The 27,769-nt window shown below is 43.6% G+C and overlaps 1 protein-coding gene across 1 annotated transcript in view; it reads right to left on the reverse strand.

The window, feature by feature from the left end:
- Positions 1-27,769, reverse strand: part of ARHGEF26 (Rho guanine nucleotide exchange factor 26) — a 152,172-nt gene that overhangs the window by 15,862 nt on the left and 108,541 nt on the right. The window contains exons 11-12 of the mRNA XM_082654951.1: positions 26,750-26,904; positions 6,425-6,634 (exon numbers count right to left, since the gene is read on the reverse strand). Of these exons, the coding sequence (XP_082511077.1) occupies positions 6,425-6,634; positions 26,750-26,904 (365 nt within the window). The remainder of the gene's footprint in view (positions 1-6,424; positions 6,635-26,749; positions 26,905-27,769) is intronic.

A 27,769-nucleotide genomic window follows, 5' to 3' on the forward strand; every position in this document is an offset into this window, starting at 1 on the left:
CCAGACAGGCTGCATTTCTGAAGGGGAAGTGAAGAGGAAAGGTTACGTGTGGGAGAAAAACTAAGAGCACACAGATAACAGCTTGAGAACATCTCAAAAAGGGGGTTAGCGTCAGAGAGCTGGGCAGCTAACAAAATTAAATGATATTAGAGGTAAAGAAAGCAGCGGAAGACTGGACCGCTGGGTGTGGTACCTAGGAAGCCACTGCTCATCTTCTGATGGAGCGCCCTCAACTGGGTGGCAGAGGAAGATGCCATGCTGAAGACGGTCAAGGAGTAACTCAATACAGGGCGTCAGCTGCTCAAGCCAAAAACCCAAAGCATCACCGATTCCTCTCTTTCACTCACAGCCACCCCAACTCATCCTGTCCTTCAGTTGGTCCTGTTGTCTCCACCTCCACAATGTTAGGTTTCCATCTCCTCGCACAGACCACAGTCCATCCCAACATCAAGACTCCCCTGGACTGGGACTTCCCTGGTGGCGCGGTGGTTGAGAATCCACCTGCCAATGCAAGGGACACGGGTTCAAGCCCTGGTCCAGGAAGATCCCACATGCCACAGAGCAACTAAGCCCGTGCGCCACAACTACTGAGCCTGCGCTCTAGAGCCCCATGCTCTGCAACAAGACAAGCCACCACAATGAGAAGCCCACACACCGCAACAAAGACCCAATGAAGCCAAAAATAAATTTAAAAATAAGTTTTTAAAAATCATTAAAAGACTCCCCTGGACAAATGCAACAGGACCCTAACTGCTCTCCCCATTGAAACTGCTGTGTCCACACCAGTCTTCCATGGAACTCCCCATTCCAGCCTACGAGGCTCTAAACCAGTGCTTCTCAAAATATCTGGGGTGGGGCTTCCCTGGTGGCGCAGTGGTTGAGAGTCTGCCTGCCGATGCAGGGGACACGGGTTCGTGCCCCGGTCCGGGAAGATCCCACATGCCGCAGAGCAACTAGGCCCGTGAGCCACAACTGCTAAGCCTGTGCGTCTGGAGCCCGCGCTCCGCAGCAGGAGAGGCCGTGATAGTGAGAGGCCGGCGCACGGCGATGAAGAGTGGCCCCCGCTCACCACAACTAGGGAAAGCCCTCACACAGAAACGAAGACCCAACACAGCCAAATAAATAAATAAATTTAAATAAATCAATAAATAAAATGCTCTGGGCTCTACCAGCCTCTCAACCACCCACTCTCTCCCTGGCTTATTCTGATCTAGCCAATTTCACTATGTTCAAGCCAAGTTTGATGGCCTCGAACTTGTTTCCCTAGGAGTTTGGCACTTGCTGTGCCCTCTGCCTGGAACGTTCTGGCCCTGCATTTTCCCATGGATGGATTCCTTCCAGGCACTCAGGGCTCAGTCCCAAATGTCACCTGGAGAAGTCTTCCTCTGCCATCTAATTTAGAGGACAGATCCCCATCCCAGCACTTCACACTCCGGAATACATTCCTGGCTTTACTGTTTCCACTGCACTTATTTATTTTTAAAATTGGATGAAGAAATGCTTTCCCACCATCCCAGTTCACTGTAGGCCATCTGCCCAGGCAGCCTGGCAAAAGTTCAGTGCCACCAAAGCCACCTCCTTGAGGGCAGGAGGCACACAGGCATAAGTTCTTCAGTGGCACAGAAGCCCCCAGAGGGCAGGGATCTGGTCTCTGCACTGTGCACTGCTACGTCCCAGCACTTAGAATAGCACCTGAAAGGATGCCGGTGCACAATAAAAATTCACTGAGTAAATAGGGAGAAATGAAAGCTGTTCTCTTGAGAAGTGCAGTCGTAAAGGGAAGGAGAGACTTAGGGGTGGGTTGGGGGCCCGGAGTTGTACGGCAGAGGGTGGGCAAGACAGAAGACAGGAGGAGAAAAATGAACTAACAAGAGGGGCACACACAGCAAGCACTTGGAATTCTCAGGGACAAGATCACTGAGGGGCCTCCTTGTAGAGGAAAGACTTGGCACTTGGCGTGAGCCCTGAGAAGTAAGATATTTGGTAATTCGAGGAGTTCTGAGAAGGGCATTCCAGGAAGTAGGAAAAACATAGGCAAAGGAACAAAAAAGGAAGTTTTAAATGGAAGATAGTTTGAGGGATGCAACATCTAGTCCGCATTTTATTATAAAATATTTCAAACCATATGATGCCTTAAATTGACCACAAACTTTTTCATTTTAAGTCTATGAACTTAAAAAGTCACATTTTAGTAGTCTTTCACATTTAATAGCAGCTAGCTTCCTGGAGTTTCCCTTCCAGAGCCAGAACAAGGCCAAGTTGAACAGCAAGATGGGGGTGGAATAGTCTCCGAGATGGCAGCTTCTCAGTAAGAAGCTTAAAATTTGTTATTAGAAAGAATTTCAGACTCAGGAAGGTCAGGGTCTAGTCCCGTTTTGGCAGTAACTCACCTCCTGTGTGGCTTTAGGGAAATCACTTCACCTTTTTGAGTCTCATCCTACATCTGGGAGAAAACTGAGGGAGTTGGACTACAGACCTATAATTAGGGTCACAACATATTTTATGGTCTAAAGGCACTTTGGAAAGTCAAAGAGGGTGCTATTCTTAATTTTGCCAGAACAACAGACATAATAACACTGATCCCAAAGAAACCAAGATGTACAGTCATCTTACTTAACTGCTTCAGCTCGGAAGCACCATCCTTCTCTAGAAACACCCAAGGCTCCCTTCATGCTCTCTAGCTGGTCCTGTGCCTGGCACATCCCAGATGCTCACTAAGCGTTTGCCCCATTTCCTTTTGGTGAGCTTTTCTGCATTCTTTATGTAATCAAAGCTATTGATCTGTTCTTCCACAACTTCACTGCCTTATAATAGTTGAACCGTCCTTGTGCCAAACAGCTGCACCCTTCCTTCAGCCGATTTCACATTCCGTATAGCCCCAGGTGCCTCTACTAGGAACAGTTTCTCAAAGAAAGTAAATATTTAGGTACAAACCCTATTCTTTTTCAAACCAAAGAATAAGCAGCCAAAGAATGTAATCGACTGTTCTGAAATTCTGCAATTACTCAAGGCCTGAGTGGGGGTGAAAACCTTCTCAACTAGATTGCTAATGGACCATTTTAACCAAGTATAACATCAAAGCGAGAAAAGTTAAGAAAACATACTCACCTATATACATCTGGCAAATCTTAGAAGCAAAGAAAACATTCTACATAGGCCGGAACTCTGATTACTCAAGACCAGGAAACCCAGAGCTGGCCTGCACATTTCCAAATACAGCATGTTAATGACTCGCTAGACTTTTAAAAGCTGATTGGGTTTTTTTGGTTTTGTTGTGTTTTCTTTTAAGGAAAGTGCATCCTGGCTGTCATATATTTTCTTTCAGCACTAATGATACTTTATGCCTTGTAGGTTTAAAAGTATTTGTCCAGTTATTTACTTTAACTGTAATTGAGTTGAGGGGGGAAGGGAGTGAGGGAGTCACTCCTTCCGTACCCAAGGAGACAGCCGCCCCTCTGCCCCTTCTGGAATGTTCTCTTGCTATTAATTAAAGAACTACAAATATGAGTCATACCCACGGGTTTACGGGTGACATAACTAGATATTCTGAGAACATTTCTCATTGAGGAAATGAACATCCATTCAGTCTATGGCAAGATCAAAAGGCAAGAGGGTGGAACAAAGGCTACAGAACGTCCCAGGAAAGGATCTAGCCTTGGTGTAAAAACTGGACATGCCGGGTTTACGGCCTACTCTCTTGGAATAATCTCAGAAACCAGCAGTAGAGATTACATAAATTATGAAGGAGACAGTCAGGAAAAGCTCTGCTGATAAAGGGCAAACAATCCTTATAAACACAGAGAAAAGGAAAACGTAAAGCGAAACCAACAACACTTTCTCCCTGATTAAAAAAGACAAAATCAAATCTTCATTTCTGAGAATTCTTTATAATAAGCAGTAATCTCCAAAGTGTTTAAGACTTTTTCATCCTCAAAGTCCTTTAAGATCCAAAGGTCAGACATACTAAATTCTCTCTTTTAAGAGAGGCTTCCCCAAACAGAAGAGGTCTCGGTCTGTCTTCACAGGCCAAGGGGTTTAATCATTTTTAGAGTCAAAGAAATGCCTTCCTCAGCCCTGGTCTTGGGTGTGTCCCCTGCTGGTCACCTGCACAGACCAGCAAGCACTGCACCCACCGGAGGTGCCCTCCCCAGAGGGGAAAACATAGAGGAGCATCCTTGGAATGCAGCAGGGCTTTCCATCAGTTTCCTGGAAGAATTCTGGGACCTTAGGAAGAGGTATTTCTTTGTTTTATAAACAAACACAGAGGATGCCGCTCCTTTTCTTATTCATTCCCTCTGTTAGCTCCTGAGCACATTTGTAATATTCTCTTTCTCGGCTGTTTTTGAATCTCAAATAGCTTTCTATCACCCTGCCCTTCTTGGTTTTCTTCACCTTTGGAAAAGTTACTTCTAGTGCCAAAAACATGAAATGAGCATTTATCGTTTTTATGTGGATGGCTTTTTTCCTTCTTTTTCTTTTCTTATATCTCTCTAACAATCCGGGGACCCTGTTAAAATACTCTTAAAAAGTGGAGATTATCTCTTTGGCTTGGCTTTCGCTAAGATTCTGTTACAGTCTTAGGGTTGTTATTCAAGAGCTACAGATCCATTTTAATCACACCATGTAGGAGCCAAGTGGGAGAGGGTGTAGGAACCCCAGAGGACCAAGAATGAGGGAACTTCTCCTTTCCCTCCACTGTTCCACCCTCTGACCCAACACAATACCTGCCTATGATGATTGTTCTAAGAGGAGGTTTCCAGTTTCCAAACAAATTGGTCAGCTATCTCTAAGTGGACAAAATCACAATGTAACCAAACAGGACCCTACAGGGCCTTCCCAAGGTAGACATCACCCCGACCCCGCCAAAACCCTCTGTTTTTGCTCTCTCTGAAGTACCTAGGTAACAGTATCTGATGCACATTTCCTGAGTTGTTTTACAGATGCTAAAACCACCCCAAATGGAAGAACTTAACTACTTGATGATCATGAGCCCCCAGACCGACTGGCACCTAAGGACTCATAATGTCAACCACCCTCTTACCTCAACACCAACCAATCAGAGAATTGTGCACGAGCTGATCACATACCCTGCAACCCCCTCCCTCACGTGGCCTTGCCTTCGGGGATTTTGGGATTTTTAGAGTGTGAGTCACCCATCCTCCTTGTATTGGTGCCTTTACAATAAACACTGCACTTTCCTTCACCACAACCCGGTGTCAGTAGATTGGCTTTACTGTGCACGGGCAAGCAGACCCAAGTCTGGTTCAGTAGCAGCACGGGTGGCCTTGACAATTAAGCCCCCTTCCCTTCATCCTGTGTGAGGATGGACTGCCTACTAACTGCTGGTGAAACTGCAGGTGCAAACAGGATGGCTTCTGCCTCTGCATAAACTCTGGATGGGAAAGAGGGATCAACATGTGAGGGAACCGTTGATGGAAGCTGCCCACCTCGGCTAGGCACGATGCTAACCACTTGCATGAGTTGTCTCACAACAGGAGGTCCCGATAAGGACACGGTGCTGCCGTGGAAAACTAACCAGGAGAATTTTCGGGAGGGGCCGAAAGCAGGGAGGAGATGCCAGCCCATAATGTGCGCCAACCTCCCAGAAACGGTCACGCTAGACCCATCTTGGCTGAGAGATGCGAGAACCACCAGGGAGGACCCTGAGTCGGATCAAATATGGGCACAAGCAAGATGACTGGTCAGAGACAACCCCACAACTAACCCTATTACCATAAAACCTGAGACCAAGAGCCACATGGCAGAGCAGTCCTCCTGGGTTCCCTTACCCTGCTGTTCTCCGCCCAGGCACCCCTTCCCAATAGTCTTTTGCTTTGTCAGTACGTATGTCTCCTCACACAATTCATTTCCCAGTGTTAGACAAGAGCCCATTTTCTCAGGCCCTGGAAGGGGTTCCCCTTCCTGCAACAAACCTATTTCCCCAAACTGAGTATCTATCTCTTTTGACAGAAATCACTGGTCTTTCTGCTGCCTGGTCGAAGGTAGGTGATACAAAATGACTTCTATTTCAGTACCTAAGAAAACTCAGGGCCTAGGATCACACTGCCAGTTAGGTCATACTCCTAGAGCTCCCGGGTCATAATTTTATCAATGATTAAAATAAAATGATTTTTAAAACACTGTAAATATAAAAGCACACCACCTAAAGCACAACACATCCATCAGGAGTCATGGGGATGAAAATAATAATATCCATCTCTCAGGACACTGAGAAGATGACAGTGAGAAGACAAGCATCTGTATAAAGCACCCAGACCTATGCTTGGTGCATAACAGGTAATCAATTAAAAAAAATAAATAGTAGGTAGAGTTTATTGTTTTTAGGGAGTCTGTGGACCAAGGGTAATTAGGTAGGGAAGACCGACAGCAGATATTCTGAAACCCTCCCCTCGCACATACTTACTGAGTCTCAGCTCCCAGCAGCATCTCCACTTTCTCGTTCACGTGGTTACTAAGGACTGTCAGCGTAAAGAGGTGACTAGCAGAGTTCTGTCTTGAATAAAGCACTGTGGAACTGTTCTTCCCTGGAGAAGAATTAAGCTCTTCACTGTCACAAGACTCCACCAGTAGCTGATCTCTTAAGGAATAATCATTGACATTGTAACTTTCTTCACTGTAAGGAAGAGGGAAAAAGAACACAGTAATTCAGTGGATGAGACTGTGACATTATCGGTTTTCAAATCACATTTTGGGGGAAGGTGGCAGGGGAGGGAAGGAGGACAGGGAGAGAATGATTCATTTTATTTTTTATTTTATTTTATTATTATTTTTTTTTGCAGTACGCGGGCCTCTCACTGCTGTGGCCTCTCCCGTTGAGGAGCACAGGCTCTGGACGCGCAGGCTCAGCGGCCATGGCTCACGGGCCCAGCCGCTCCGCGGCATGTGGGATCTTCCCAGACCAGGGCATGAACCCGCGTCCCCTGCATCGGCAGGCAGACTCTCAACCACTGCGCCACCAGGGAAGCCTGAGAATGATTTATTTTAAAATAGGAATTGGACTCTGAATTAATCTACTGATTATGAGTCAATATAACCCTCCAAAATTAAACCTGTTAATTACTATTTTTCTGTAGTATACTAAATTGTATCTTACATATAAAAGCAATATTAAAAACAATTATTAGCACCTACTGTATAGCACAGGGGACTCTACTCAATTTTTTGTAATGGCTTATATAGAAAAGAATCTAAAAAAAGAGTGGATATATGTACATGTATAACTGATGCCCTTTGCTGTACTAACACAACATTGTAAATCAACTATACTCCAATAAAAATTAAAAAAAACAATTATTAAACCCTCTAGGTTTTATTTTACATTTTCCTGGCATTTCCTTGCAACAAGTGAGACACGCGTGCATCATGGTAAGGCTTGAACAGCTATACTTCCCCAGCCTTACCCCGGGCCGCAGGATAGAGGGCGTCCCAAACCTACTCACACTCTGGGTAGCGAAGCTGCACTGGCAGCCTCCAAACCACCAGGCACAGGAGGGAAGAACAGCCCCAGAGGTCTGCTTGCTTCTGGCAAGACGCCCAACCCATCCTTCTCTCTAACATGCATGGCCTCACCACCTGTTCAGAAACCACCAGGACTGATCCCGCCACGCCCTTTATCCCTGCTTTTATGCCCAAGACCGCCTGGTATACTTCATTCCCCTGAATGTACTCTCACCTGCACAGTGCTGTGAACATGCCTAATCGGGCCTCACCTCCCTAAGCCCCTCGGCTAAAGCATTCCCCTGCATCCTCTGGAAATGCACCTCATTTAGGGAAGCCAACAAAATCTTCTAAATCCTCAGCCTCTTCTCTGAACTCTCCCTTTACCTTGTTGCCTTAACAGAAACTTGGCTCTTCTGGAGAGCACAGCCTCCTCTGAAGGCTCTCTGCCTGCCCTGCCTGAGTCTCATTACTCCTAGACAATGATCGCTTTGTCCTCCCAGAAGGTCCCCAGCTTTGATGCTCATGCCATCAGTCTCTATCTCATCCCCACAGTCATCTCCAGGCCCCCGGATCATGCCTCATCCTCACTCATGCGTTTAGTTACTGGCTTACTGTCACTCTCCAACACTACTTTCTTGAATTTCCATGTGGCAATCCTTCCATCACCCCAGCCTCTCAGTTCCTTGACTTCCCCTTCAACAATCAACCTTGTCACTACCACCAACTGCAACCTCTCTGCCATCCCAACGTCAAACACCTCTGTCTAACCAGCCCCGCCAATCTCTTTGGCTCACCTCTTCTAATCCTCAACCTCAACAATTTTAACCCACCATTCCTACAACCCACTCACTCCACCACCTTTCCCTCCATTCTTAAACCCTTCATGTCCTCTCATTCATGCTTATTCACTTATCCAACTTGAATTTCTTGATACCTACTTACAATCACTCCTTGCAGACACACTCATTTCCTTGGCAAATCCCAACTCTGCTTAGATACACCTCCCCTCTATTCTCTATGTGTACTTGCAGTTGAACACGGCAGAGCTCAATAATAACTGCTGAGTAAATGGATGACCATGCAATACATTTTAATGTATTCTAGGAACCATATTGTATAATAACCTTACCTAATAATAAATGCAAACGTATGAACTCAGGAGAGCTAAGAGATTAAAAAAATCCTTGTGCCCAACTATACTAGGAATTTCAGAACAGGCCATTTTGTTCAAGATTTCTTATAAAGTTTTTCATTCGGTGGTGGGCATCTGCCTGTCAACCACTCCCTGTAACTCTGCTTTAAAAACTTTATAATCATTTTTAAAATTTAGTTTGATAGATTCTTCCCCCTCCAAAACCGGCAAACACAGTTATATCATCTGTAAAAGCAAAACACTGCCTTTTGATCAAGTCTGTTTGTTGCTAGGGTAACCATCTGTATTAACTGGAAGTTCACATGGCAAGATCACCTCCAAAGCTCCCCTGAGACTGCCAACGGACCAGCACAACCATACTCAGAATATATAAAATATTTCTCATATCAAAATGAGGCTTATCAAAGGTCACATAATTTTTATAAAAGGAGGAACCAGGGTAATACACTTTACAAACAAACAACGTTATACTTTTAAAAGACCGTGTTTACCAGAAACAAAGCAGTCGATTTTTGGCAAAGCTGGTGTCAGGCTGCACCCTGCAGGCCTACAAGCCTCGTAGCTGCCCAGCCTCGAGACCGAAGAAAGAGCGTGGAAACAGCGACAGAGACATCAGTGGTTTATTGGAGACAGGATCTCACACATCCGAAACATCTGCGCCCTGTGCTGCAGACAGCAGGCGGGACAGGGCAGCCGTCTTCATTGCTCGGGGTGGGGGAGAAGGAGGCTACCATTTATAGGGGGAAGTGACGCCAGGTGGGCTTATCAGTTACCAGGGAGACCAGCAGCTGGGGCACATCACTCACAGCCCCTCAGGTTAATGACTATCACAAGGGTAGATGTTTCTCTTTAATAAACTAGCAGATGGAATCATTCTGGCCTGATGATTAGAACAATCACTAGCTGGGGCAGGGGGCAAGCACGTTCCTGTGAGTAAGGTGTAGGTAGGTGGCACTGCTCCAGCAGGGGATGTACAGAGAACAAGAGAACAGCCATCTTGAGTGGCCTGACCATACAGCAAGTAAAGCTTATAATATTGTCTAGATAGCTCAGACACAGATGTAGTAAAACCCAGGACTCAGGATAAAACCAAAAAGTAAAAAATAAAGACAAAAGCAAAACCTCAACAACAACATCAAAAACAAGAGAAAAAAACAAGATGAACAAGGACTTGCCTGTTACTGTCTTCTCTCTGCACCTCTGAGTTACTCTTTCGGTCCAACTCACAAGTTTAAAAAGATGACCTTTTAGTTAAAGACGCCCATTTCCAGTTAAAAATAATTCTGCTTCAGACAGAGAAATCCAACCTCCTTAATGCTGCGCACATGGGGTATGTAGGCAGTGCCCTAAATAATGACAGTGCAAAGGTATTCTTTGTATTCCCGAAGAAATAAAAGGCAAAGAAATCTATATGCCATAAAGCCATCATTCAAGATGACTCAAGTTCCAAAAAGTCTTCAGCATAAAGTGGCCTTACTTACTAGGTAGTCCCCAGTAGAATTCAAGACGAAGAGTTCACAGGAAACTAATGTAAACAAATAGGAAAAAACTAGTTAGGTCTTTTTTTCCCTCTTAATTTTCAGAGTTCATATTTCTCCCAGTGTTTGCCTAAATACAACCAGTGTTTGCCTAAGTACGAACAATACCAGCTACTGTTGTTTCGTCGTCCATCGATGTGTTGAATCTTTGTCTTCGGCGGGGAGGGGGGGCGGGTGGTGGTGGTAATTAGAGACAGAAGAAGTAGACAAGTTAATAGAATGTTTTTTTAATTGTTCTCTTAAGCCATGACAACTACAATGCCATTAAGACCTAGGGTGACCGTTTGATCCAGTTTGCACCTGTGGTTCTCTCAGGTGTCCGGCTGGAATGATAGAGAGCAGCCACTTTATTTATAGCTACATGAGTTCACCTCAAGGTATCCGTGTCTACACACCTGCACATCTGGGTCACTGAATGTGCCTGCACACAGAACTTCCCACTGTTTTGCCTTCTGTATCCAAAATACGATGCAGGAAACAAGTCTGCTTTTTTTTTTTAACTGATTCAATAGCAGTCACCCAATATCATTATTTCATCTAGACCTGCAAACATCTTCATTATGTGATACATAATGTTCACAACTTCTTCACTACCTCTTTAATGAATTTAATATAAAAAACTTGAGTTAACAGTAGTCAAGTGAGTTGATGATTCATCCCTGTCAGCTATTATTCAAACCCAATGGAATAAAAACTGAAAAGGAGCTCACTCTTGCTAGCGTGTTTGTGCTCTCTCACACACAGACACATTCACACACTTAATCTCATAAAGGTTCAAAATAATATTTTCCCCTCTCTAAATCTGCTAAATACTGAGTGAAATTCATTCTCCTCATGTCAGCCAGCACCTACGGTCTCTCTCATGCTAATACAGAAGGATAACTGTTAAAATATGGGCTTAAGCAGAAAGAAGAGGAACGAATCCACAGTCAGATGCAGCCATTTACAACCCCACTTCCTCCTCTGCCGACCCACATACTGTGTCCAGTAAGTACAAAGAGAGCTCAGCTGGGCTGGGGAAGATGCTCCTTTCCTAGGGAAGTTGATGCTAATCAGACTTCCCCATGTTTGTTTCTTCTATTTAACAAACATATGGTTTACACAGTCTCTGAAACAATTTGGATCAAGCAATTAGGAAGTTAAACTGCTCAGAAAAAGGCAAATGGAAAAACCACCTTTCCTCGCACAGAGAAGTTTATATGTAGACTTCCTCTGATTGTCTTAGGCGGGCTCCAAGTTTACCAGCTGCTCATGAAACAAGCGGCAGAGGCTCCTATCAGGCACAGCAATCAAATCTATACAAGCCTGTTGCTCTGTGGTATAAACAATGATGGGTCTCCCTGTTGAAACCCATTTGAAAGTCCTAGTAACCTTTGTTGAGATTCCTTTCTTTTCTTAACAAGATAAAAAACTATCAGTAGAGAACAGGATATGGTGGTAAATAAGTACCTCAATTATTCTTCCCTTGGAAGGCGTTCTTTTGTTAAGCAGCTCGATAGTGTTTGGTTCTACTACATGCTACCTAACAGCATGGGCTGAAAACTGATACATCTTTTTGTGAATAGTGGATTTCTTTTTTTTTTTTAAGTTAATTAATTTGTTTATTTTTGGCTGCTCTGGGTCTTCGTTGCCGTGCGCAGACTTAGTCTCGAGTTGCAGCGAGCGGGGGCTACTCTTTGTGGCAGTGCGCGGGCTTCTCATTGTGGTGGCTTCTCTTGTTGCAGAGCACGGGCTCTAGATGCGCGGGCTCAGTAGTTGTGGCACGTGGGCTCAGGAGTTGTGGCTCACGGGCTCGGTAGTTGTGGCTCGTGGGCTCTAGAGTGCAGGCTCAGTAGTTGTGGCGCACGGGCTTAGTTGCTCCGCGGCATGTGGGATCTTCCCAGACCAGGGCTGGAACCCTGGCAGGGAAGATTCTTAACTGTGCCACCAGGGAAGTCCCAACAGTGGATTTCTTAAAGTGATTATTACGGAGCACTTTGAACTTTCTCTCCCACAGATTTCTATAAAGGTGGGATTTTTCATACTGGGCATATATTTATTACTTTTAAATCAGGACAGTATTTACAACTGCATACAACATACATACATTTTTAGAATACCAAAGCTGCATATGTACATACTCAGCAGTGAGTGCAGGGTGACAGACACCCAGCTCCACTCAGGACTGACTCTGGAAAGGAGGGGGAGGAAGAAGGCATGATGATGAAGAGGCTTTAGGTATACCTGCAGTATTATGTCAGGACTGTTGTTTAAAAAGAAGAGATATGACAGTGATGTAGAAAAAATTTATATCTGTTAAACATGGATGATAGGCATGTTAGTGTTCGATAATTTTCTGTATGTTTGAAATATTTCGCAATTCAAGGTAAAAAAGATTGAATAATAAATGCATAGACGTGAAGACTATCATCATTCCACGTGTCTGTGGATGCCTGAGGGTATAGGTGAAGGGACTCTTGGGCAATGGAATTTTTTTGGCCCTATAAACAGCTGATTATTTGCATATAGCATCATTGACTGAAAATATAAGGCAAGAGTGAATTCACTAAAGTGGCTGGGTTAAAAAGAAAAAGGCTTTTCTGAGACTTCCCTGGTGGTCCAGTGGCTAAGACTCTACACTCCCAATGCAGGGGGCCTGGGTTCGATCCCTGGTCAGGGAACTAGATCCTAGATCCCATATGCCACAACAACGACAACAAAAAGATCCCGCAGGCTGCAACTAAGACCCAGCGCAGCTAGCTAAATAAACAAACGAATAAATAAATGTATTTTCCATATATGAATGAATAACACTCAGAAAATATAATGGTAGAAGTGATCTTATTTATAATAGACACAAAACCCACAAAATATTTAGGATTAAACTTAACACGTTTCTTCTATATGAAGACAGCTTTCAAATACTTTAGAAGAAGGCCTGAATGGATAGAAAATTTGATATTAAAGAGGTATCAATTCTTCCTAAATTAATATATAATTTTACCACCATCTCATTGAAAAAAATCTCAGGATTTTGGGGGGCAGCAAGGACGGGGAATAGTCAAGCTGATTCTAAAACATACAGAAAAATAAACACGTAAGAAGAGTCAGATTGTGAAAGAAAATGAGAGTGGACTAACCATATGATATATTAAAGACATATTTTAAAGCTACAGTAATTCAAAGACTGAGACTGATAGGTATTAGCTGACAGACAGACTAGTGAAACAGAACAGTGGCTTCACAAATTGACCCCAAATACATCTGAGAATTTACTATATGATATAAATGACATTTCAAATCTGTGGAATACTGACAGTTTAGTCAACAAATCATATTGGGACATCTGGAGAAACATCTGAAAAATTTTTAAAAGCTGGCTCCCAATCTCACTCCATAAACCTGGGTACTTCCTTGGGTCCAAGCCCTAGGTACGTAACAGTCATGAAGAAGAGGTAGTGATGGAACAGGTCTTTCTGTGGGGCCCTGTGACCAGGGGGTTGCTTTCACACATGCAAATACCATCGGAAGGGTTCCCACCTTACCCCTTATGAGCAAACATCTTACGTTAATAAGGATGACCAGGAATGAGAAATAGGCTAGATGACCAAGATGGAACCAGGAATATGAAAGCAAAGATGGAGATGGGGAAAACGAGAAGAAGGGTTAGACTATAAAGACCAGCTTTCCTACCCTCCTGCTCCAGTCAGCCTTGTCTGTGAGTTGTCTCACCTTCCACCTTGCGTTGCTCTTGAACTTTCTTTCAGAGCAAAAATCTGACAGATTGGAAGGAGAACTTCCAATTCTTCCTTTTGTAAAAGAGTTAAATTTAAAAGAAAAGATGCTAGTAAGGATTATCCAAAAGAAAACACAATGATTTTCTGGCTCTATCGTCAAAAATAACATTTATTTTTCACCTAGTCGGTAGCTCCTTTTCCATAGGCTTTGTTTAAAACATCCACACAGTTTCCCGGTGCTGAAAAAAATCTTTACTTGAATCTGCTTGTCAAAAGACAAACGTCGGGCTTCCCTGGTGGCGCAGTGGTTGAGAGTCCGCCTGCCGATGCAGGGGACACGGGTTCGTGCCCCGGTCCGGGAGGATCCCACGTGCCGCGGAACGTCTGGCCCGTGAGCCATGGCTGCTGAGCCTGCGCGTTCGGAGCCTGTGCTCCGCAACGGGACAGGCCACAACAGTGAGAGGCCCACGTACCGCAAAAAAAAAAAAAAAAAAAAAAGACAAACGTCTCCTGAGCTAGCAGCTGCCTGCGTTTTGTGCCCACATGTCAGTGAAACTGCTCCCCAAAGCCATGGCGGCCCAACACGCTACCAAATCCAGTGAGCGGATGTCACCACTTTCATCTACAGAACTGATTGAGGCTGAGCACCTGTGACATCCTGAAACTCTATCTTCCTCTTCTAATGCCTTCTGCAACAGTTCTAAGTCATCCTTTTTTATGGCCATTCTCTAAGATCCTCTCCTAGACCCTCCTGCTTTTCTCTCAGGGATTTACAATGACTCTGCCATTTTCCCCATGTGCAGATTCACAAACGTCTGTGGGGTTTTATAAAATCAAAGAGATTCTTCCCATTTCCCTTCAAGACACGTACAAGAATTCTTCCTCTGCAGATTTCAACTTGCTTCTCTTCCCCTTCTGAAAACATGACTGCTAAATCCCCACGCTTGATCTTGTGCTTAACTGGAATAAGAATACCCTAGTTAAACATTTCTAGGATGGAGGAGATTGGATTATGCTGAAATTTACTCTGAGTTAAGAGGTTAAAACACTTTTTTCACATGACTGAAGTTGATTTCAATTTTAAATCTTGGTTTTAGAATTAAACACATTTTTAGTAGAAGAATGTACAATTTTAAAGTAATAAAGTATAACAGGTAAGAGTACAGACTTCATTGAGAATGTCTGGTAAGAATCCCAATTCCATCCCTCACTCGCTTTGTGATCCTGAGCAAGTTACTGATCCTGTCTGTGTTTTCTCATATGTAAACTGGGAATAACGATACCCATCTCTTAGGATTGCTGGGAGAATTAAATGAGATAATACATTTATTATCTTTTTTTTTTTTTTTTTTTGCGGTACGAGAGCCTCTCACTGTCGTAACCTCTCCCGTTGCGGAGCACAGGCTCCGGACGCGCAGGCTCAGCAGCCATGGCTCATGGGCCCAGCCACTCTGCGGCACGTGGGATCTTCCCGGACCGGGGCACGAACCCGCGTCCCCTGCATCGGCAGGCGGACTCTCAACCATTGCACCACCAGGGAAGCCTCTATCATCTTTTTGCATGTAGAGCTTTTACAGTCATGCCTGGCTTACCGTCAGTAAATGTTATTAGCTATTATTTCAAATCTTCCTGCAGAACATCATGCCTTTAAATTGCCTGGCATTTTGTTAAAAGCCTGAGAATTATAGGTGCTTTGCAAATGAGTGAGCGGACTAAGCATAATTAGAGCTAAATACCTGTGTCAAGAAATTCATAATTTGGCAGGGGCTCCGACCAGCAAAACAAGGCATGATATTTACCCAAAACCTGATTTCAAACAGACTTATTTGCTCAGCTCCTCAAAATAATTCTGAAGACTAACAAACATGCCACACGCATGTTATGAACATTAACCTACAAGTCTTTGTGAACAGTTTTCATTTCTCTTAGGATGGAACACTGCATGGAATTGCTGGGTCATATGGTAAACTGCTTAACTTTTTAAGAAACTGCAAGAACACTTTCCAAAGTGGCTGTATCATTTTGAATACATTCTCACCAGCAGCAGATTAGGGCTCCAGTCCCTCTACACCCTCACCAACACTATCTTTGTCTTTATTATAAAGTCATCCTAGTGGCTGTGAAGTGGTACCTAATTTTGCTTTTAACCTGCATTTCCCTAATGACTAGTGATGCTCAGCACCTTTTCATATACAAAACCATTTGGAGATCTTTGCTGAAATGTCTATTCAAATTTTTGCTTACCTAAAAATTGAGTTGGGGGCTTCCCTGGTGGCGCAGTGGTTGAGAATCTGCCTGCCAATGCAGGGTACACGGGCTCGAGCCCTGGTCCGGGAAGATCCCACATGCAGCGGAGCAACTGGGCCTGTGAGCCACAACTACTGAGCCTGCGTGTCTGGAGCCTGTGCTCCGCAACAGGAGAGGCCACGACAGTGAGAGGCCTGCGCACTGCGATGAAGAGTGGCCCCCGCTCACCGCAACTAGAGAAAGCCCTCGCACAGAAACGAAGACCCAACACAGCCAAAAATAAATAAATAGATAAATAAATTAATTAATTAATTTAAAAAAAATTTGAGTTGGTTTACTTTTGAGTTTTAAGAATTCTTTATGTAATCTGGATATAACTCCTTTATCAAGTATGATCTGAAAATATTTTATCCCAGTCTGTGGTTTGTCAATTCATTTTCTTAATGATTTTTTTCCTATTATGTAAGTTTCAGGTGTATCAATACATTGTTCAGGACCACTTTACAGCATAGCCAGCTTTTAAAAGACTTTTAAAAGACTAAAGACTAGACTTCCAAAAAGGAAAAAAAACAAAAACAAAGAAAACATGCCATACGCTTCCTATTTCATTGTTGAGAAAATAACAAATAGTGGAGAAGCGGGTCACATTTGTTGGTAAAATAAGGATCTGCTGTGATTCACTGACACCAAGAATGATGGCCAATAATCCACAACAGGACCAGAAAGCCCCCATTCCTGGCACCACGGATCTCCAGATTCTCCAACCTGGAACCTCCCTGGCTGCCACAGGACATCCTGAACCCATGGTCCTTGACAAAGAGGAGATGGGCAGGTCCAAGAGGCTGTCTGACGTTACTGAAGCTTCCTCTCTGGCATAACCAGAATTAAGCAAGCTCTGAAGAAAAAGTAGGCAGCTTCTGAAGCTGGTGACTCCAAATTATGGGAGTAATCCCCACACCGCAATCCAGGTTTATCTCCACTGACCTCCTTGAATAAAGGGAAAAATATACTGAATTCACTTTTGTCAGCCACAAAGTTATAGTGTCTCCTAATCGGATATGAGGGATGTTACAAGAAAATCACTACTACAAACATATACACATGACTCATAACAATTTATAAAAGATTAAGAGTCGATCAATGGTTATCTCTCACTCACTTGCCATCTGACATGGGTTCTTGATGGGGGATGGGAAGGGAGAGGCATGGCATTAAATGTAATTATTCCTAAGGCCATATTTCAGAGGCCATAATCCAGGTTTGCCCTGGGAGTGCACCAAACCTTCAGCTGTGTAGCAGTGGCTTAAGGTTTCAAACCATTTTTTTAAAACAAGAAAATATTCTAGAAGCAGAAGAGCAATAATCTGATTTGCGCCAAAACTCTGGGGAGATACACAATACTAGGAATAATGATGATATGCAGCAGGTATCCGTCCCTCAGCAGGGACAATTCACTGTGTTAAGAGTTTTGTGTGCACTATCTCACTTAATTCTCATAGACATTCCAGGAAGATGATGACACTGTTATCCCCATTTTACAGATGAGAACACTGAGACTGAGGGATTAAAGGCAACTTGCCCAAGGTCACACAGCCAGGATTCTGAGCGCAGTTCTGTCTGACCCCAGACATTGATACTGTGCTTCTCAGTTGGTGAATCTTTTGACACTGAATGGCAACATCAATTCTTCTTACAGACACAGAGGAGACAATACTCTTACTACTCGCGATGTCAGGGGATCAAGGGTAGGTGAGGTGGCGAGAGTAAAAGAGAAGCAGGAAGAGGAAAGGGGGCTCTCATTTCTCTCCCACCTCATCTCTCCATCTTGATCTTAGGACCTGACCCAAGTGGTCAGAAACAACCAAGTTTTATGTTCCAGGAATAAAAGTGCTTTGAGTCAGAGTCCTACTGCCTTTTCTTTATCCAAGATACTCAAAGTTAATTTTCCAAGGAAGGAGTTTATTCTGCAGAGACAGAGGGACAATGTCAAGGTGGCCTCAGCTTTCTATAATGGGAAAGCTGTCAAAATGGAAAAACTCAAAACGGGGCCAAATCAGGCCATGACCCTTTAAGCTGCACCACTTTAAGCTACTGGGCAGTCAAACTACTTAGGGAAATGCAAGTTCTAACTTAAATCCCTGCACTCCTGATAATGATCAGGTAGAATTCTATTACAGAAAATCTTTCTTTTAAAACCCGAGGATTTGTAATGTGTCACAGGGTTCAAGTTATGTCAATACACACAATATTTATGGAACTAGGAATCAGGAAGTGGAAAGCTCCTTTCTTAAATATCTGCGGGAAGGAAATGTTATGAAAAGGAAATGCTCTTCCCCACACTCTGACACTAGATTAGCTAAAGGTAGAGAAAAGCTCACAAAAGCAGTTTGGTACCACTTCTAACTTTCTCCCATGACCAGTAAAACTATAAAAATATTCACTTAAAAAAATCTTGCTTTGAAGAAGTTGTTTATCAAAGCAAACAGAAAAGGTGCAAGTTTCTAGGCTATTTTTCCCAATAACATTATAGGATAGCGGAAAGGTGAAAATATTCTAGAAAAATGAAATTGAGAAGTAACGAACATAAATTGTTAAGAGAGAAGGTTTTAGAGTCAAAGACTCAGATTAGAACCCTGGCTTTGATGAGAGACCTTGAAAAGAGACTTTATCTCTCTCTGCCTCAGTGTCCTCATCTGTAAAATGGAAATAATACTAGGTTGCGGTGATAACTCAATGGTATGTTGCATATACACTCTGAGCACAATGAATGGCACACTGTAACGTGCAATAATATAGGCGCTTATCATCATTATTACTATTACTACTCATCTAACTATAGGGATACCCAAAAACATCATGGCTAGATCATTTGTGGGTACAGAATCCAGGAGAAGAATGAAAGAAACAAATCAGGACACGATTACATTTACTGGTATGGATAACAAGACTAAACTAGATTTCTGCATTCTTTTGGTACTGTGCCTAACACCCAGACCAGGCCAATCTATCTGCAGCTCTAAGGGCATAGCAGGGCTGACTGGAGAAAAAAAACGCACTACCAACGAGATACTCACATGAACCACAGCGGGAGGACTAATACCAGCCAAGGGGAAGTGGGTTCTAAATCTCCAGCCACTTCTGGCTTTTTTTGAACCCAACCCCCAACCCCATTCATCTCAAAGGCAATGTATTAGTTCTTTTAAAGAGTTCTTGGGACTTCTCTGGCGGTCCAGTGGTTAGGACTCCGTGCTTCCACTGCAGGGGGTGGAATCCTGGTTGGGGAACGAAGATTTCACAAGCCACACAGAGTGGCCAAAATAAAAACTCCTCCTGTATTCCAAACTACCCATGTTAATTGGTGTTCTGTGGAAAAGAGGGTTTCCTAGCTGTGGCTGGAACTACCTACTATCAAACCACTGCCTCCTCCCCTGCTTCACAGCTAATCTAAAGCAACCCTGGCTGTCTGATTCCCCTGCCGTATGCTGCTTTCCCAGCCTCCTTTATAAGGACAAGTTTTGTGAACCAAGACTGACACGTGAGATACAAGAAGTCTTCTGGGCTTCCCTGGTGGTGCAGTGGTTAAGAATCCACCTGCCAATGCAGGGGACACGGGTTCAAGCCCTGGTCCAGGAAGATCCCACATGCCACGGAGCAACAAAGCCCATGAGCCTCAACTACTGAGCCCGTGTGCCACAACTACTGAAGCCTGTGGGCCTAGAGCCCACAAGCCACAACTACCAAGCCCATGCACCACAACCACTGAGCCTGTGTGCCACAACTACTGAAGCCCGTGTGCCACAACTGAGCCCATGAGCCACAACTACTGAAGTCCGCAAGCCACAGCTACTGAGCCTATGTGCCACAACTACTGAGCCCACGAGCCACAACTACTGAACCCCACAAGTCAGAACTACTGAGCCCGCAAGCCACAACTACTGAGCCTCCGCTCTAGAGCCTGCGTGCCACAACTACTGAAGCCTGCGCACCTAAAGCCCATGCTCCACAAGAAAAAAAACAACCGCAAGGAGAAGCCGCACACCACCACGAAGAGTAGCCCCTGTTTGCCGCAACTAGAGAAAAGCCCATGCACAGCAAGGAAGACCCAACTCAGCCAAAAATAAAATAAATAAAAAAAAAAGAAGTCTTTAAAAAAAGAAGTCTTCTGAAGACTGTCTGAGAAAGGTTTTCCTCTGCTGATAAAAAGAGAAGCCACTTGAGAAAAAGAGTCCCTTTGGCCAGGCTCTATTCTTCACCCTTGTCTCCCTCCTATGTCTTTGAATGAAATGATGATGCCTGGACCTGCAGGAGCCACCTGCAACCATGAAGCTACGTGCACAGGGGCAAAAAGTGAACAGAGCACAGTGCAGCTGAAGAATGGGAAGGGGCTGGGTTACTGGTGACCACTGGACCTGGACTGTCCACCCTCGGTCTTCATGTTTGGTGAGAGAGGTAAATGTCTTAATCACTTGAGCCACTGCTATTTGGGAATTCTGTCACTTGTAGCCAAAAGCCTTCCTAAATGATCCAATAGTGAATCTTCCAAAGGGGGATGGAGTATGTAGGGTTTTCCAAACTCACTTGACTTCTTATGTATGTGTGTGTGTGATAATTCAACATTTTTATCTCTTAAACCCTTTTGTATGGGTAGCTCAAAACATTAGTTGACACAATAGTACAAAATAAAAGCAAGCTAAAAAAAATAAATAACTTCCTCTATAGAGCACAGTTTTGCAAATACAATCCTAAGTGTTTTTCAGATTGAGGTTACCTGTCATTTATGGATAAGTTTATAGATAAAACTCCAGAAGATGTGAGAAGCCACATGATAAAGTGCCAGACTTGCTTTTACCAAAATTAATTGAAAATGAATCTATAATGGAACAGAATACAAAAATCACATGTCTTTTAAAAATAAAAGAGAATTCAAAGAAATTTTAACTTGCGTGTGGAATGGGGGGAGCCTGCCCACTGAGTAACGCAGCCACTCAAATTGTGTATATTTAACCATCTAGATGGATTGGTTCACGTTTGACAAATATTTATTAAATGGTCATTACGGGCCAGGCGCAGTCTCTGCACTGAGGATGCAAAGGTCAACACGACAGACGTGAACACATAGTAACACAAATATTATGACAGAGAAAGTGCAGGGTTCTATGGGAACACAGAGCAGCGGAAATCAACCCACTCTAGAGGAATGGATAAGAGCTCCCAGTGGATGTGTGGCAATTAATCTAAGACCTAAAGAATGAAAAGCACTTTGCCTAGAAAAGATTTGGGGTGGAACAAGGTTATGAGGTAGAGAGGGTATTCCAGGCAGAGAAAGAAGCACGTGCCAGGTCCTGGGGGCTAGAATGCCTCAGTGAGTGCAAGGTGCGACCATGGAAGGGCTGTTTGCAAAGGACAAACTGAGTCTTTTAAAAAGCATACTCCGGCTACGGAATGTAAATGGATGGAGGGATGGTGGCATGAATCCAGCTAGGTGTGTCTTCTGGGCGAGCTCAAGGAGGTGGTACAAGGGCGTTGCAATGTGTGAGTAAAGAACCTGTTTCATCATGAGTAGAAGACTGGGGATTCGACGGCCAGGGAACACGGTGAGGAAAAGGACGAAGTGGGCTTTCAGATTTACTGTGGAGCAACTGGGTGGATGGAAGTGCCCTTTACTAAGCAGGGAACAGACGCTGGAGAAGGAACAGGTTGGAAGGAGACTGGGACATGAATGTAACCTGAGAAAACTCCAAATACAGCTGTTCACATCACATGACCATGATGACATTCAGAAATCTATGAAAAATGGCATCAATGTTAAAAAAAAAAAAAATGTGTGTTCTAGAACTAGCTAAGACATTACAGCACATTTCTTCATTCTGTGTTTAAGTGAGGCAGTGGTGATGTGCGGAGGAGTACAGGAGGTTGAACTGTGTCCTCCAAAAAGTATGCTGAAGCCCTAACCTCTGGTGCTGTCCCATGTGACCTTATTTGGAAATAAGGTCTTTGCAGATGGAATCTGTTAAGATGAGACCATTCTGAATTAGAGTGGGCCCTAAATCCAATAACTGGTGTCTTTATAAGGAGAGGGCGATTTTAAGACACACAGAGACACAGGAGGCAAGAAGGCCAGATGAAGACAGAGGCAGAGACTGGAGTTACGCTGCCACAAGCACCACCTTCGGAGGGGCATGGCCCTGCCAGTTTCTTGATTTCGGAATTCTGCCTGCAGAACTATGAGAGAATAAATGCCTATTGTTTTAAGCCATCCAGTTTATGGTACTTTGCTACAGCAGCTGTAGAAACTATTACAGGGAGGAAGACTGTTTTTAGCTTCAGAAGAAATTGAAAAGGAAGACCTAAGCCAGATACAAGGCACTGAAGGAGACAAGAAGACAGTTAACTACCTTGCAAAGTAAGCGTTTGGGGAGTTTGAACCTATTTAGGTCTTGAATTCAGTTTTCATGTTTCAAAACCGGGGACAATGGTTCTTAATCCAGAAGGTTGTACATCAGGGTGTAGTCTGTGCGCTGTAATGGATAACTAATTATAAGTTATCGCTGGGCAAAACTTGGATTTTATAACGTTATTATTCATTAATCTGTGAGTACAACATGGCAATCTATTCCTTTTTTATTACAATGTTACTGCTATTGCTGTGACAGGTCTGACAGATTGGCACACTTTCCTCCCTCTGAAGGCAAAGCTGGTTAACAGTTTGCCATCATTCTAGTATAGTGGTTCTCAACTGGGGGACATCTGATGATGTCTGGAGACGTTTTTGGTTGTCACAACTGGGAGGGAGGCGCCACTAGCAAACAGTAGGTAGAGGGCAGGGATGCTGCGAAAACACCCTACACAGCATAGGGAGCCCCCACGACAACGAACTGTAGGGCTTCAATAGTGCCGAGTTGAGAACTCTGCTCTGGAAGTAACCAGACAACGTGCAGTCAAAGCTTCAAGTACCAAGAATTCACTTTCTCATCCAAAGTAGTCAAACCGATCACATATCCTTCTGAAATCTGACAGAACAGACTATCAATACGGTGACTCACAAGCTGTCCAGAGCTAATGGAAACTTTAAACTTCTTTTTGATAGTCTAAAGAAGAGTGAAGGGCTTCCCTGGTGGCGCAGTGGTTGAGAGTCCACCTGCTGATGCAGGGGACACGGGTTTGTGCCCCGGTCCAGGAAGATCTCACATGCCGCGGAGCAGCTGGGCCCGTGAGCCATGGCCGCTGAGCCTGTGCATCCGGAGCCTGTGCTCCGCAACGAGAGAGGCCACAACAGTGAGAGGCCCGCGTACCGCAAAAAAAATAAAAAATAAAAAAAATAATAAAGTAAGATAAAATAAAAAAAGAGTGAAAATTTCTGTCCTAGAAGACAGGGGCATGGTCACTAGCCACTCTGCAAGCACTAGCAGTGATACACACACATACTGCAGAGCTGAGGTAGCCACTCATCCCATCCGCCAGCATAAACCATCTCAGCATAAACCATCTGCCAGACAGGAGGAAGAGTAACTGTCCTCCCAAGCGGTCCCTCCCAGTAGCCAGGGAGCCTCCCTGAAGCTGAAAACCACTGGAGTCCCAGCAGCTAAGCTCCTTGACTGACTCCTAGAATTAGACTTAGGCAGTGGGCAGTTAGATCAGTCCTACAGAGCTGGCATACGTAGTTATCTTTCATCTGTACCTCGCAGCCAAGCCTAAGCGATTGCCTTGTTCGAAGCTGCTGTATCCCCTTCATGGCTGTCTCTGGCATGCAAAGCATTTGTAGCTGCCTCCTTGAAGCTATAACAGAAATACGGCTGTGCATACTGTACATTTTTAACCCAGTCTGTTTATCAAGACTGTGGTCTGCTTGTCACCCTCACCAAATATTCAGGTCATAAACAACTTGAACCTCCAATGCTATTCTCGGAGTCAAGAGCACCAGAAATATGATGAGCTAATTGGTAAAGGCAAGAAAACCCCATTTTTGGTAAAGGCAGTTAGGTACTCAGGGTTGCCCTCTCCATTGAAGCTGTATTTCTTTCTTTTATTAACACAGAAGTGCAAATATATCTAAGGAAAAAAATATGGGATAGCTCACAGTGCAACATTAAATATAATGGCAAAATCTCCTGTGGAGGGCAAAGTACACCGCTAAGTAGAATAGCATATATCTTAATTCTAACTTTCAAAAGTCTGTATTTATTGGGTTCTAGGCAAGTTCAAGAATAAAGGTTGCGGGACTTCCCTGGTGGTCCAGTGGCTAAGACTCCGCGCTCCCAGTGCAGGGGGCCTGGGTTTGATCCCTGGTCAGGGAACTAGATCCCACATGCCACAACTAAGACTTCCATGCCGTAACTAAAGATCCCACATACCATAACTAAAGATCCCACATGCCACAATGAAGATCCTGTGTGCGGCAACTAAGACCCAGTGTGACCAAATAAATAAATAATTTTTTTAAAAACGTTTTTTTTTTTTAAAAAAAAAGAATAAAAGTTGTGACATACTGGTTTAATACCCTTAATGTTTTCATCACCATAGCAAAACTACATTTACATTTAAAATTGGCTTGGGGGCTTCCCTGGTGGCGCAGTGGTTGAGAGTCCACCTGCCAGTACAGGGGACACGGGTTCATGCCCCGGTCCAGGAAGATCCCACATGCCGCAGAGCAGCTGGACCCGTGAGCCATGGCCGCTGAGTCTGCGCGTCCAGAGCCTGTGCTCCGCAACGGGAGAGGCTGCAACAGTGAGAGGCCCGCGTACCACAAAAAAAAAAAAAAAAAAATTGGCTTGGTACTGTCAATGTATATTTTATCATTAAAAATCAAAAATTCAGTGAAAGCTTTTGGTCCATTGAGACAGAACAAATATTTCAACAGCTGGAAGATGTTAAAAGTCAAGAGTTCTGGCATTTGAAGAGTCATATATAATCACCCTCCTCTAAAAACAAAACATCGCAAAGAAAGCCAAAGAAACATGCTATCTCATAGGAAACCAACAAAACACAAAAATACAAAAATTATAATTCCTCTCCAATCTGTATTTATAAAATTTACTTAGCTACTAGAACTATGTAAACTGTCCCAGGTAAGAGAAATAATCTCTTCCTGAAGTTATGGGAACACTATTTTCCTAAGTATGAAAAATAATCATCAGCGTCTTTATGCATTCATCATCGTCACATTATGGCTCTTCAGGGCAGACCATACAAAGTTTTCATGTCACCTCGACAGCCGAGCAGCTGAAATAATTCATAATACAGTCTGATTAGAAGGAGCAGAAAGAAAAGCTCAACCTCTGTTTCAATTTAGTTTGAACTTTCAAGCTAAAATGTCAGCAACTCAGAAGTAGAATTTGAATAAACATTTCATGATAAATTTGGGCATTAATTTTATATATTCACAGAAGCCTGTTTCCATGATTCTCTTTACTTTGTCTAAACTGTACCCCGTGAACTAACTACTACTATTCCTATCATATGCCAGCAATTCAGCCTACCTTCATCGCCTTCGTATGTGGAAATAACAAACCACAGATTTATAATTTCATTCTAAGTTCATATTCTAGGAAAGACGGACTATTTATGGAGAAACAGCAGGAAAATATTCTATAATCCAACACATACTGAGTACATTTAATAAAGAATGCTCCCTAGAGAAAGGCAGAGCTAAGGGCTAAGGGGAGTATGTGTATGTGTATGTGTATGTGCATGTGCATGTGTGTGTGTTTTGAGTGAGAACAGTTAGAACAAATGCTGTAAAGAAAAGGCTTGTACAGTATTCCTTCTGGAGCAGGACCTGACTCCACAACCAGAAGTCTAAAGTAAGAGGAATAAACACTCTGCCAACCAAGGGATTGACTTTCTTCCCTGAAGCAGGGAGTATTGGAGTATTGCTAGCATCTTCCCAGTCACGGGGAAACTTTTTTCTAAAAAAAAAAAAAAAAAAATCTAATCTTTCAAAGATTTTCTAACAATCTTTAAGAGCAGTGGATTTTAAATTAAGTTACAAGAAACGCTAGAGTCACACCCCAGCTTGTTCTCAACCGGAAGCAACTTTTGTCTGTTTTATACAAAGGTCCTATGGCAGAAGAACTGTGAAAAATGCTGATCAAAAATATTAAGAGGGGCTTCCCTAGTGGCGCAGTGGTTGAGAGTCCACCTGCCGATGCAGGGGACACGGGTTCGTGCCCTGGTCTGGGAAGATCCCACATGCCGCGGAGCGGCTGGGCCCGTGAGCCATGGCCGCTGGGCCTGCGTGTCCGGAGCCTGTGCTCCGCAACGGGAGAGGCCACTACAGTGAGAGGCCCACGTACCGCAAAAAAAAAAAAAAAAAAAAAAAAAATATTAAGAGGGTTGCCTCCCCAGGGATGTCAAGAGAATCCAATAACATAAACCTGTCAAATGTTTAGAGCAGAGGTTTGCATGCTATAAAAGCCCAGCAGCAGTTGGCTAGGATAATGAGGCTGGTAACAATTCAAGTCTTCGCTGTAGAGGTAATTTTCAAAAAATGAAGCACAGAGGCTTGTATGAGTCCATGTGTAGAAACTATACACCTAACATCTCAAGCTTTTAAAGGATGATCACCTCCAACAGGTGTCTGAATTACAGAGTTTCAAAACTGGATGTACAGCGAGCAACGCCACAAGAAGGCTTACCTCTTCTTCTTGGTGATAATGAGCACGTCATTAAAGAGGAAGAAGTAGACTTGCTGTTTGGACGTCCTTTTTGAGAAAAGCACAGTGTCTTCCACATAGGCTGTCAACTCACCTCTTTTGACCAACCAGCGGGAAGAGGAGACTAGAGGAAAAGGCTACAAAAAGAGAAACACTCAGTACCCAAAGCCAAAGTAAAGTCCTTTTAGGATTATTGAAAGTAAAGTATAAAACTTACATTCAAACAAATGATACATCACTATTTTATATAAGAGTGTATATAACAAGTACGTAATAGTGAAATACAGTTAGAGAAGGATAGCACATTCTCCAAGAGAAAATCAGGAAGAACAATTTATTTTCCAATATAAAAAACTATTAGGGCTTCCCTGGTGGCGCAGTGGTTGAGAGTCCGCCTGCCGATGCAGGGGACACGGGTTCGTGCCCCGGTCCGGGAAGATCCCCCATGCGGCGGAGCGGCTGGGCCCGTGAGCCATGGCCGCTGAGCCTGCGCGTCTGGAGCCTGTGCTCCGCAACGGGAGAGGCCACAACAGTGAGAGGCCTGCGCACCACAAAAAACAAAACAAAATAAATAAATAAACTATTAATATTAACTTGCCTATATAAAAACTAAAACTCAATCAGAAAATGTTATTGGGTCAACCAAAAGTTATTACCCTTCCATTAACTCTTAACTAAAAAGAAGATTGATAAGGAGTCACTTAAAACTGAAAAGCCTCAAAAGGAAAAGGAGTCACTTAAAACTGAAAAGCCTCAAAAGGAAACCTATTGGTATCAACTGAAGTTATTTTAAATATCACAAATCAGAATCCAAACATATGAAAAAAACATTGATAGCTGCGGTTCAAAAGAGACAAATTAAAAAGTCTGCATTCAACTCATGAACTAAAAAGACTTTATTCAAAAGGAAAGAAAAAACCCTGCAAACGAATGTTTTGTCTATTGATTATCTACGTAGCTGTATTCTGGAGAAAACCTTTCCTTAAGTTTATGGTAGTTTCC

Source organism: Grampus griseus, assembly GCF_964374135.1.
Source record: "Grampus griseus genome assembly, chromosome: 5".
Classification (NCBI taxonomy): domain Eukaryota; kingdom Metazoa; phylum Chordata; class Mammalia; order Artiodactyla; family Delphinidae; genus Grampus; species Grampus griseus.